At 42.2% G+C, this 13,561-nt stretch overlaps 1 protein-coding gene across 1 annotated transcript; it reads right to left on the bottom strand.

Annotated features, from left to right (window-relative positions):
- Positions 1-4,819: 4,819 nt before the first annotated feature.
- On the bottom strand, positions 4,820-12,926 carry LOC131229642 (cytochrome P450 81Q32-like). The gene is made up of 2 exons (XM_058225631.1): positions 11,965-12,926; positions 4,820-5,463 (listed from the first exon to the last, which is right to left on the bottom strand). Exons 1-2 carry the CDS (start codon positions 12,889-12,891, stop codon positions 4,846-4,848), a joined length of 1,545 nt encoding a protein of 514 aa, XP_058081614.1. The 5' UTR covers positions 12,892-12,926; the 3' UTR covers positions 4,820-4,845.
- Between the last annotated feature and the right edge of the window lie 635 nt (positions 12,927-13,561).

A 13,561-nucleotide genomic window follows, 5' to 3' on the forward strand; every position in this document is an offset into this window, starting at 1 on the left:
GGTATGATGCAATAAAAGAAGAAATTAATGCTATTGAAAAAAATAAAACATGGAGATTAGTTGATTTGCCCTCAGGAAAAGAAGCCATTGGACTGAAATGGATTTATAAATCCAAATTCAATCCTGATGGATCTTTGAAAAGGCATAAAGCTCGTTTAGTTGCAAAAGATTATGCTCAAATTTTAGGTGTTGATTTTTTTGAAACCTTTTCTCCTGTTGCTCGATTAGAAACCATTAGAACTGTTTTATCTTTGGCATCTCAAGAAAGTTGGCATGTTTATCAATTTGATGTCAAATCAACTTTCTTAAATGGTGAATTACAGGAAAATGTATATGTAGAACAACCTGCAGGATTTAAATTCAATAGGATGGAAAATAAAGTTTACAAATTGAAGAAAGCTTTGTATGGACTCAAACAAGCTCTAAGAGCATGGTACAGTAAGATCGACAGGTACTTCCTTGATACTAATTTTAAGAGGAGTGAAAGTGAACCTACTCTTTATGTGAAAACTCAAGGTATGGAAATCCTTATAATTTGCTTGTATGTTGATGATATGATATATATACAGGCAATTCTATAAGTTTGATGAAGCAATTTAGAGAAAATATGATGTCTAAATTCGAAATGACCGACTTGGGCCTTTCACATTATTTTTTAGGCATGCAAATTATTCAAGATTCCAATGGTATTTTTGTATGTCAAGAAAAGTATGCTCATGATATATTAAAAAGATTTTATATGACTAATTGTAATCCTGCAAAAACTCCCATGAATATAAATGATAAACTTATGTTAGAAGATGGGATAGATAAAACTAATGGTAAAGACTACAGAAGCTTGATTGGTGGACTAATCTATCTCACTCATACAAGGCCAGATATAATATTTGCAGTGAGCCTTCTATCCAGATTCATGCAAAATCCAAGTAAACAACATATGGGAACAGTAAAAAGAGTCCTACGATATATTCGTGGCACATTGAACTTTGGAATCAGGTATCGCAAGGTGAGTGATTTTAAACTCGTGACTTATACTGATAGTGATTGGGCCGGTTGTGCAGATGACAGAAAAAGCACTTCGGGATTTTCACTTAGTCTTGGATCCGGAATGATATCATGGGCGACTAAGAAGCAAGAAACTACCGCATTATCAAGTTCGGAAGCCGAATACATTGCTACCACAAGTGCTGCTTGCCAAACAGTATGGCTTAGAAGAATCTTATCCGATTTGAAGGCAAAACAAGAAGAAGCTACGATAATCTACTGCGACAACAAATCTGCCATTGCAATGACAAAAAATCCAGTATTTCATGCAAGGACTAAACACATAAAAGTACGTCATCACTTCATAAGAGAACTCGTGGCGAAAGGAGAAATCAAGTTGGAATACTGCAACACCGAGGATCAAATTGCAGACATTTTCACTAAAGCGCTTTCCTGGCAAAAATTTGTCAAGTTACGAAAAATGCTCGGAGTTGAAGTTGTTTGAATTAAGGGGGCGTGTTGAGAACAATTCAAAACTCAACGGTCATAAGGATATTTAAAATCCCACGATTTACTCTCTGTTTGTTGTAACTAAGTTGGATGTGGTCAAGCCACATGTCAGTAGCTGCTTAAATCTCTCAAGTGTTAGGTGCCTCATCAAGTCTATAAAACAGTCTAGTACGTGGTGTAAAAACACAACAAAACAAAAAAAGTTAATATACTCTGCTATCCTACAATTCCAAAGAAAACAACTCTTATTGTTTTTCATGTGTGTTATTTGTGAAGTGTGTTAATCGTGATTGAGTTGCTGTTACTCCAACAATAAAGTAGTGATAAGTATCTCTATGGTGACAAAACAAGTGATATTTAATAGAATGTAAGAGATGCATCATATGTAAGGATGCATGTAATATGACTATTGTGTGACAGCCTTGGGATCGTCTATGTGATCTATAGTTTTGGCTCTATGGCCTCCTCACATAATGAGATATAGGGTAAGGACCCTTAAAAGTGTATTCCTTTCCAATATGAATCCATGATAATATAAATAATTCAAATAAAGTAATATACACTTGTTGCAATGGCAGATCTAGCAGAAAGCAATGCAGATCTGCCATCATTTCACCATAGTTTGTGGAATCACAACACTCCCCCACCAAATAATCGAAGAAAGATTGATGCAATGGCAAAGAGCAGCAGCTTCAGGTACCGCTCCAGCCCCTTTCAGAAAAATCATACCCATTATAATATTTTGGGAATTATGGAGAGCTAGGAATGGGGCTAGACACAACAATCGTTCCATGCATGTGTCTAGATCCATCGCCTGTATTAAATGGTGGGCCAAATCCTTCCTGGAGGAAAAATCAGCTTTCCTTTGGGAGCACTTCAGGGCAGGGCTGGGTATTATGCCCCCAACCAAACAGATTCTCCAAACGCAAATTGTTAAATGGGCGAAACCGGCGAGAGATTGGGTTAAATTAAATGTGAACGGCTCGGCTAGTGGCAATCCAGGATTATCTGGCGAGGGAGGTATTTGTAGAAGGGACAATGACAACTTCATTTTCGCTTTCTCGTTAGGCTATAGGGTGGGGACCAACAATAGAGCGGAACTTCGTGCAATCTACGATGGTCTTATTCTTTGCCTGGAAAGAGGGTTGGATAAGATAGAGGTTGAAACAGATTCAAATGTTGCAGCCAAGCTCCTCTTGGGTAAAGCCAATATGCCCTGGCAATGGAGACCATGGGTCACGAGAATCACAAACTTGGGGTAGAGAGTTACATTTGTGGTTAGGCTTATTCAGAGGGAAGGGGTATGGCCGTGGAGGGCAGCAAGGGCCAGGTTCTTGTCGTTCTCAACCAGATAGGAGACCTTCCTCCCCAAGTGCCTGACCTAGTTTTCTTAGACAAGGTTGGGTTAGGACCCATTAGATCTACCCGTGTGAAGATGTAGAGTTTTCCTCTTTTTTCTTTCCCTTTTGGTGGCCGTATTAGGCTGCCAGTTATGATAGGCGCCCCTGTTTTTTGTTCCAGGGGCGCCCGAAGGCCCTCAACGATGTATAGCTTGCTTTTTCAATAGAAAGCTTCTTTTTGGAATACACACACACTTGTTGAATGTGTCTTCTAAATAGAGAGTGTATCATTATGTCTACATTGGAGAAGTAGATGTCGTTCGCATGTTAAATAAATAGTGTTAGATCATTGTATCGAAGATAGTACGTGGAAAGTATCCATGGATTTGTACTGGACTAAAGAGTAGAGAATATCTCTCTTCATGGGCTATTTGAATCACCGTGGTAGTGGCCATAAAGTCGGAGTTAACGTATTGATTGTTAAATGCCATGTGAACGCATGTAAGTAATTAGTGCAGTAGAAAGCAAAGAACGTAGGTCATATGATGAAAGGCATGGGCGCGTTATCACTTTGGACAACATGCCATCTACGTGACTTATGTACTACTAATAGAGCTTATTAAGAGTAGGCACAGTTTTTACCTTACTCTGAGAGGGTAGTTCGACTTTTATTCTAGGTCGGGATGTTGGCATGGCCGCACCTCCACTCTTTAGGGGAATTAGTGCATGTTATCATGGAATTTACTTGAGAAAAGCTGCACAATCCCAAAAGCTATAAAATTAAGGAAAATGAAAGGAAATGAGAAAAATGAAGTGAGAAGTCGTTGGAGAGACCCATAGAGCTATTTATAGTCTTCCTCAGGGGTATAACAATGACGTGGCGTTCTCTCATTGGATAATGGTCACACCATGTGGTAATTGCCCCCTCTAAAGTGGGAATGGATTGGCTACTCCCCCTGCCACCAGCCCCGTGGCTGGTGGTCGGTCCTCTGTGGGCCCCACCATGATGTATGTGTTTTCTCCATTCCGTTCATCCATTTTTAAAGATCATTTTAGGCTTGATCACAAAAATGAGAGGAATTTAAATCTCAGGTGGACCACACCACAGGAAAACAATATTGATTGGATATCCACAATTAAAATCCTCCTAAGGCCCACTGTACTGTTTATTTGACATCTAATCTGTTGATTAGGTCATACAGACCCAGATGAAGGGTAAAAACAAATATCAGCTTGATCCAAAGCTTTTATGGCCCTAAAAAACTTTTAAAGGTCAAAATTCATTAAACACTGTTTCCTGTAATGTGGTCCATTTGAGATTGGGATATAACTCATTTTTTGCCTAATGCCATAAAATGATCTAGAAAACTAGATGAACGGCATGGATGAAATACAAACATCATGGTGGGGCCCACAGAGCACCGAACAGCATCCATTTTGGCGGGTGGCAGGGGGAGTAGCCAATCCGTTTACCTCTAAAGTAGCATGGGGATGATGTGGCAAGAGGTGGGTTTCGGTCGATCCATGTAGAAGAGCGATGGTGCGGACTTGACCTCTGGGCCCTGCTATGGGTTCACACCTTCATAACATCGGTGTGTTCGCACCTTTGTAACATCGATTCACACCTTGGTTCCACCCCACCGCAAGTTCGGTCCACACGACGGCTCCGCATCTTCATGACTTTCAGCGGAACTTTGGGTTTGGGTTCACGCTATCCTTTGACTTAGAATAATTTTACACTAGTCATATGTGATATATAACTATAGAGAAATCAAACAACTACAAAATATGGATTATATCTCACAAAAGCGTGTACAACATCAGAGAGGTGGGGGTGTGGCGTGATCTCACGCGGGCATACGCAGATTAGTATCGTTGGTGCCCAAACTTGGGATATAAATTGTCATTACAACAGTATTAATCTTAATAAAATGACCATAACCAGGCTATACTATCCAAAGCATGATATGGCATGTACTAAATTAAACAGATTCAAAGCCATGGATGGTATTCAGAGCTGCGAAAGTACGTTGAACATGGTGAGGCGTGGTTTGTACACAGCTTTCAGAGGCTGGGCCTTAGGCAAGGTGAGCCCAAACCCTTCAGTCATGTCCACCTTCTCATCTCCGACTCGTTCCCACTCAAAGCATTGGATCAAAGTTCCCAATGCCAGGCCCACCATCCGCATAGCCAGGCTCACACCCGGACATGCCCGCCTTCCATGCCCAAATGGAATAAACTTGAAGCCTTCCTTAGCCCTTTCTGGGCCTTGAAACCGCTCCGGATTGAAATCGGTGGGGTCCACCCATAGCTTGGGATCTCTGTGAATAGCCCGCACATTGACGAATAGCATCGTGCCACGTGGCACGTCAAAACCTCCGACAATGGACTCTTCAGATGACTCGTGAGGCAATAGAAGTGGGGCCACCGGATACAATCGGAGAGTCTCATTGATGATGCAATGGAGGTATGGAAGCTTTGAGAGATTCGTTTCGTCTAACAAATGAGGTCCCACATGCATGTCAAGCTCAGCTTTAGCTTTCTCCAGCACATCTGGATGGTTCAGTAGAAGAGACATGGCCCATTCCGTGGTCAGAACTGTCGAGTCCGTTCCGGCAAATAGTAGTTCCTGATCAGACGTATTCTATGTTAAGTGTCAGACAATACTCTGATCAATGTTTTGTTCAAGAGCATTTGGATTCAGTTTACCAGTGGGGCTCACATGGTTGAGTGATCCTAACCATTGACATTTGGGCTTCACTTTGGATAGTCCATTAACCAACACCCAGATGGAAATTTTCTTAGCACATTCATGGATGTCCAAATGAAAGAGCATCCACAATGGTTCATCTTCAACTGAAAATGAAAATTATATACCATGGGAGTTTTAGGCACGTTGTTTTAAGCATGCATTCATAGTGTTCCTGAGCTAATTCCTAGAGGCACACTCTATATGATTACATATATACCTCATGCCTTGGTTCCCAGGGGATCTCCCTGGAAGGTTCTCCAGGTAGATTCTTTGTCAGATACCCACGCTAGTGGAAGCCTACTTACAGAGTAGATGTGTAAATTGCTTATAACTACATACTAGAGCTGGGCATGGAGTTCTAGTCGGACCGAGTTAGGGTTGACCTGACTCGATCCAGTTTTAAAATAAGCCTGACCTGAACTCGACTCAACTCAGTACCAAGTCTACATGCTTGAACCAATCTGATTCGGGGTCTAGCCTAGACTAATTTGGACCAAGTCCAACCCAGTCAAAAGTACCTAGTCGGTTCGAGTTGGCACCGATTCAGATAGAGAGAGAGAGAGAGAGAGAGAGAGAGAGAGAGAGAGAGAGAGAGAGAGAGAGAGCAGTGATGTGATGATGGTGGGTGGTTGTCGAGCTTGGAAGAGGAGAGAGACAGGAGGAGGGTGGTGATGGTGGTGGGTAGTTGCAGGGCTTGGAAGAGGAGGAGATGAGGGAGGGAGGGAGAAGGTTTAGGATTGAGTCGGGTGCAGCGTATAAGGTTAGATATACTTAAAAATTATGATTTTTTTTTTTTATATGTATACCCGAATCTGAGTCAAGTTGGTTTCAGATCGAGTTAGGTCTGACTGGATTGAGTTTCGGGTTGAGTTGGGTCGATTTACTGGGTAACTCGAACTCGACGGTTTGAATTCGGATTGGGCAAAGCCTACTTGGTTCAGACTGACTCACCAATTTTGTTCGAGTCAAATCGGGTTTGAACGAGGCGGACGAGTTGAATCAGGCGAGTCAAGTCATCCCATGCCCAGCTCTACTACCTATTGTAGAAGTCTGACAAGTATAGACTTGGATTGACAAATATCCAACCCAAGCAAGTGGATGATGATGCAAGTTGACATGCATTTCATGATATCTTAATATCCACACTCATGCTTACATATATATAATTCATTCTCGTCTATGCTATCTTATATTATGCTATGTATAAACCATGATTGGTTCACTCGCTAGTCTAAGCAATTAACATTGTGGATTGATAATCATATAGAAGAAACCAAGAGAGGAAACTGAATCAAGTGCCGTATAATGAGGCCCAGTTGGTGGATGAGACTCAGGATCAATGGCCATATTTGGCGGAAGATGAATCTATCTTATTAGATAGATAACTTGCTTATACAATTGATTGATACAAGATTAGAGTTCATTCTTTATAATCAATTATGTTTAGATTAGATTTGACTTTGCTTATAGTTATGATTTTTATTTTTTTTTTGTTGAACAATATTTGATGAATGAAGTCCTAAATGGGTGAAGGTAGTTGAATTTTAGATTTAATGGTTGGTTGTGAATGTAATGGATATAGGAACGAACAGCATGTAAATGCATGAACATATGAATATTAATTTGGTGTGAACTTACAATACATTGAATTGCACCTCCAAACAAATATATAATAAGTGGAATTATATACACTTCGTATACAAGTCGTGGACAAAAACTTATATGTTTGTGACATATACAATTTACTTTTTACACAAAATAATAATAATAATAAAAACCATAGCTGATACCATCAAACGTTATGGCCTATGACATGGACCAATAATACAAATTGTGGTGTGTGACATATACAATTGACTTAAAAATAAATAAATAAATAAATAAAAACCATAGCTGACACCATCAAACGTTATGGCCTGTGACATGGACCAATGATAACGTATGGCATTGAAATCGCCGGTCCCTCACGGGAAGCATATTAGCTAGCTCTTACTCATGTAAAAGCCTAGTGGGTGTTACCTTAACTGTATGGGGCTACTTGATGTATTTTTTGTATATCCATGCCGTCCATCCGTTTACTCATCTTATTTCAGGACACAGTCCCAAACCTTAAGAAGATCCAAATCTTAGGTGGATCAAATCGCTTGAAACAGTAATGAATGACTACTAAAAACGTTTTGTGGGCTACAATACAAAAGTTTTGGATCAACGTAATATTTGTATTTTCCCTTCATCCAGATTTTAACAAGTTGGATGGAAAATAAACATTACAAAAAACCTTAAGATGGGCCCTTTGGAATTTTTTATGGTGACGTGCTAAATCACCAGTCTCCTGTGGTGCGGTCCACCTGAAATTTGGATCTGCTTAATTTTTGGGACCCTGTCCCAAAATGGACTTGAGAAATGGATGGACGGCGTGGGTATACAACACATCATCAAGGTAGGCCCCATGCTAAGGTTAACCTGTGTTACCCAGGTAACATAACACCTAATCTTGGAACTCGCTTGACTCGAGCTGAGTTCGAGCTGATTTTTGGAGCTTGAAACGAGTTCGAGCCGAGTTTGAGCTTGCCCCTGCTTGACTCGACTCGACTCAAATACTCCTCAAACTCGACTCGAATTGGTAACTCGGTGCGAACCATGCCCCTGCAGGAGCCATTCGTAAGGCAAGCTTTCTCCTTTGGTCAGTTTGTTCCGAAACGAAACAATAAAATAGAACTCCAAGGCTTTCATCAGAAACGGATTGTCCTTGCAGAACTAATAATCACTGCTGCTCAAAGAACACAAATCATCGTCGAGGGAGATTCAGTTAATGGCTTCAAATAAAGCAGATGGAGCGATTGCTAGCTCAGACAGCAATGACCCAATCAACCACAATCCGAAACTCAACCGTCCCAATCTCTCATCGAATTTTTTTAGAACATCCAGTTCCTCATTTGTGTAATCCTTCTTCCGCCTCCCTTTGATCAGAACCATAGCATCAGCCGATGAGAGCGTTGGGAGCTGCGTCGGTTCAAAGTTTATCACCTTCAAGAGCCGGGTCATCACAATCACATGGGTCGCACCAGCATTCCTTAGAATCAAGTCGTGCAAATCCTTCCCATTCCACCTTTCCTTCTCTGCCTAGGCTCAAAATCTGCTTGAACTTCCTCTGTCACGATCACCGCTATGAATTTCCTCCGTCCTCTACCTAGGCTTGAACTCGGCTTAAACTCGGCCGAGCCAAGCATGAGCTCGAAGCCCGAGCCGAGCCGAGTACGAGCTAGGGCTCGAGCAGACCGAGTCGAGCACGAGCTGGGCAAAGCTCGGATCGGCTGGACTCGTGTACACCTCTAAACACAGACAATCTACTCAAGCATTTTTTATATATTGATGTAGAGCGAGTTGCGGACAGTTTCATGGCCAAGATGGATCAAAAAAGGCCCGGACCATCGGACCTTAGATCAGGCGTATCTCGCAATCCGGAATGAGTTACCTGACGTAAAATATATGATTTTGGGGTAGAACGAGCTACTTTAGCCAACCAACCTAGATATGTTGGGTTGCGCAGCTCGGAATTGCAAAAAACCTCTGGATCGACGGTCGTTTCCCTGTTTTAATTTCGCTTTTACTATAAATAATAAGTTTTACTTTGATTATAACTCTTCATCCGTCGGGCTTTAGGAGTTGCGCCCAATGTGAAAAGAGCTTAGAATAATTAGGAGAACGGTTTGGTGAAGCCAAATAGGACACTTACTATTTTTGGTTGAAAACCTTGCGCACTAGTAGACATCACGACCGTCTATAAATAGTAAGTTTACTATTTATAGTAATTCGTGGATTCTAGGAGTTTGAGTTGTAGTTGGATTCTGATTTCTTTCTTATTGCTTGGTACCCCTATTTAAAGGGTTGTGAACTCATTTTTATTCATCAATTAATCAATTTCAAATTTCTTAGAATTTATTTCTATTTTCTGCTTTCTTTCCTCGTGAATTCGAGAAGTCTCTGTGAGGAGTCCAGAGAAGCTCCGTGGATTCGGAGTAGTTATCCTCATCACGTTCATCCCTGCGTCATATATGATAAATACCAACTTGAGAACATAGCTATAAACTGTCGTCACATGCCTACCTTATAATTGAAAGTAAACTCCAAAAACATAGTTGTCACATAACTACCATCTCTCCTCCAGATACATTTTATTTTATTTTTGGTGTCGAGATTTACTCAGCCATTGCCTACCCTTGATTGTCTATCCCACGTAAAATTTATTTTGATTCAATCATCTTAACTGCTAGCCAATGACTAAATTGAATAGTTGTTATTGATTACCTCCTGTTGAGATGGTGGACATCTGTTTAACGATTACAAAATGAAAATACCCAAGTGTCCATTTGACCAATAAGGGCTCAATTACCAAACTGAAGAAGAGTGGTTAGGTTTCAGGATTTGGCTGTTTACATTTCGTTAATGTAGCATGTGTATGATTTCTGTGCTTTTTTTATTTTTATTTTATTTTTTACACACACACACACACCCTACACACTCACGCCGTAGTGGGATTTCACCACCTATTGATACTCCAACCATTGATCAGGTGTTGAAACTCCCAGGATTTCTGTGCCTGGATTTGAAGCATGATATACCTCCGGAGTAATAATTAACTCTGCGAAGCAAGGTTTGAAGGTAACGTGGTTTGGCTAGTGATGTTGCCATTAAGGGTGTACACCGAGTCGAGTTGGCCTCAGCTCGACTCGACTCGGCCACTAGCTGACCTGGCCGCAGCTCAACTCGGCTCGACTCGACTCGACTCGCAGCTCGAACTCCGGTCAGCCCGATCCTCAAGCCTGACTGGCCAGCTCAGCTCAGTTCGGTCAGCGGCTCGGCCAGTTCAAGCCGAGTTCGCCTATGTAGCATTTTCACAAACACATGGACTGCACATTTACAATCTCATTGTATATAAAATAGCAGTAGTGGTTTTACATGTATTTCATCAAACACCTTCTAAGCAACAAAAAAATCAAGAAAAAAAAAAGGTTTTTGTTTCATATATATATCTTCTTTGCTACTAGCCACACTTCGTTGAGTCATTTCATCAAACACTTGGTGAGCAATCAATATCAAAGTAACCGAGTCACCGAACTGGTGTGATCCAAGTTCAATTCGAGCTAGGTTTGATCCGAGTCAAGTCGAGTTGGGCAGCTCTCGGCTCGTACTCGGCTTTGAACCGAGTCAATTCGAGCTTTTTCGAGTTGAGTCAAGGGAGCGGTTCCTGTACACCCCTAGTTGCCATAAACCAGGTGGCTAGTGGTTGGTGCTATGTGGACCCCACCATGATGTATGTATTTTATCCGTGTAGTCTATCCATTTTGAAAGATAATTTTGGGGCTTAATCCCAAAAATGAGGTAGATCTAAATCTCAGGTGGACCACACCATGGGAAAACAATAGTGATTGAATGTTCACCATTAAAAACCTCATAACGCCCACTGTAATGGTTAGTTGACATCTAACCTGCTTATTAAGTCATACAGACTTGACGAAGAAAAATATATATTAGGTTGATTCATAACTTTTGCGGTCCCCAATAAATTTTTAAGGGTGGGCGTTGTGTGTGGTCCACTTGAGATTTTGGATCAACCTCATTTTTGGGTTCATACCATAAAAGGATACGGAAGAATGGATGGACGGTCCCTAATCATGGCTTAGAATCACAAAAGTTATATCACCGAGGTCAACGGTTCCAGAACCCTTGGGGTGTGTGGGGGTATGAATGTGTATTTAAAAAATAATACATAAAGGATTTCAAGGTCCCAACTGACGTCACAAGTGCCCAACACAACTCAGATGGAAAACCTTGCAGTAAGGTGAACTGAGTTAAACTTGAACCCAGTAGTGAGTGGGCCCACGTTGATGATGGGTTGGATATCCACGCTGTCTCAGGTGGACCACACCTAAGGAAACAGTGGTATCAAACCCAGTCGATTAGTGCCGAGTCTGAGTCGACTCAAAATAGTCGCATCAGACTGTGTAAACGGCATGGATCGTCATATGGCGGGACAGATACCCATATCACCAGAACACGTCGTGAAGTGCTCACGCATGGTTTTAGCTGTTTTGGTTTTCATCGGGAGGGCCCGGCCAACTCGTTCAAGACGAAACTCCACTAGAGACTGAAGGAGTCGATCCGAGTCTAAAAACCATGCATGGGTCACAAAAGCTCGAAAACCACTCCGTCCATACAAAAACAAGTTAGAAATTCACTTTTGAGTGGACGGCGTGGTCTCCAACAACTGAGATCCTCTCAAATGGTCCATTGAAGGACCTCAGATGAATGAATGGTCTGGATCACTACGTAGCCAAACAGAAACAGATTTTGTCAAGAGAGATGAGAGTATTATACCGATATCAACCCTTTGATGATCTGATCAGTGTAATAGTCAGGCTCTGTTTCTTGCAACGAGAACAGAACATCTATGAACGTCTTATTATTCTTCTCGATCTGAACTTCTACTTCCATTGAGGAAGAAAAATCGACCTTCTTCTTTCTCCTTCGGTGCTCGTCGATCAGAGTCTGCAAGAACTCATCCCTCCGTCTCACCAATCTCATCATCCGCTTCTCCACACCTCCAAAATCCATCCAACCCAAAACCGGCACGAAATCACTGAAATTCGGTGCTCCGATCAACCTTGACCCCTCACTTGTGATCTCATAGAACTTCCTTGCCTCTTCCAAATCGACCACGTTCTTTCCGTAATACCGTTTCCCAGCGATCATCCCCATCATCACATTGAAGGTGAGCTCGGCGAACCTCAACTTCAATTCCACCACTGATTTTCCTGATTCCGAATCCCGGAACAGGTCTTTTACCAGTGACCGGACCTCATGGATTCGGACAGCGGAGAACATCTGGATGCGGTTCGACGCGAGAATCTCGACGGTGGCGATGCGGCGGAGGTTGCGCCAGTGGGGACCATAGGAGGCCCATCCGAGGCCAGAATAATGGTTGCCAAAGTGCTTGCCGGCGAGGAGACGGGGGCGGTTGGCAAAGATGATGTCGTTCTTGGAGAAGCAGTCCTCGGCCGAAGACGAGGAGGAGATGACGAGGACTGGGCGGGAGCCAAAACGGAGTGAAAGGATGGGGCCATAGCGGTTGGAGAGAGTGGAAAGAGAGCGGTGGAGAGGGTTTTTTAGGAGATGGAGATGGCCGAGGATGGGGAGGGAAGGTGGTGATGGTGGAAGATTCTTGCGCTTCTGGAGTAGGCGCTTGGAAATTGACGATAGGAAGAAAAAGAAAATGAGAGCTGAAATGGGCGACCAGATATCCATGTTTATTTTTTTGCGCCGCCTGGACGATGCAGTGGGATTATCTTTAGATCTCATAGGACGCAGCTTCCATCCTACCCCGGGCGTGGATGGCGTACTGAAAGCGCCAGCAACGAGGTGGATATTGACAGTGACATGTGGTCCCTGTCTTGCTATTAAATTACTACCGTGGAAAATTCGAAAGGACTCACTGTAGGGCCGTTTGGCCAAGTGTACCCGGTGTTATTAGATGGAACGGTATACCAAATCCCATTCATTATATCCGGCTGGCATGGAGTAGGCGCTTGGAAATTGATAATAGGAAGAAGAAGAAAATGAGAGCTGAAATGGGTGGCTAGATATCCATGTTTATTTTTTTGTGCCGCCTGGAAGATGCAGTAGGATTATCTTTAAATCTTATAGGATGCAGCTTCCATCCTACCCCGGACGTGGATGGCATACTGAAAGCATCAGCAACGAGGTGGATATTCACAGTGACATGTAGTCCCTGTCTTGCTATTAAATTACTATAGTAGAAAATTTAAAAGGACTCACTGTAGGGCCGTTTTGTGGGGTGTACCAGGTGTTATTAGATGGAACGGTATACCAAATCCCATTTATTATATCCGGCTGGCATGGTTGGAAGTATAGTTGAATACGAGGATTAGAGCTGTATACGAGTAGAGCTGAGCCG

This window comes from Magnolia sinica, chromosome 16 (genome assembly GCF_029962835.1).
Source record: "Magnolia sinica isolate HGM2019 chromosome 16, MsV1, whole genome shotgun sequence".
NCBI lineage: Eukaryota > Viridiplantae > Streptophyta > Magnoliopsida > Magnoliales > Magnoliaceae > Magnolia > Magnolia sinica.

Bases quoted from the DNA above. Each gene is read 5' to 3' on its own strand.
- LOC131229642 (XM_058225631.1), bottom strand. From the start codon at position 12,891: ATGGATATCTGGTCGCCCATTTCAGCTCTCATTTTCTTTTTCTTCCTA. The intron at 5,464-11,964 runs GTATAATACTCT...ACGTCTGATCAG, and splicing joins TCATCAAAGGGTTGATATCG to GAACTACTATTTGCCGGAAC.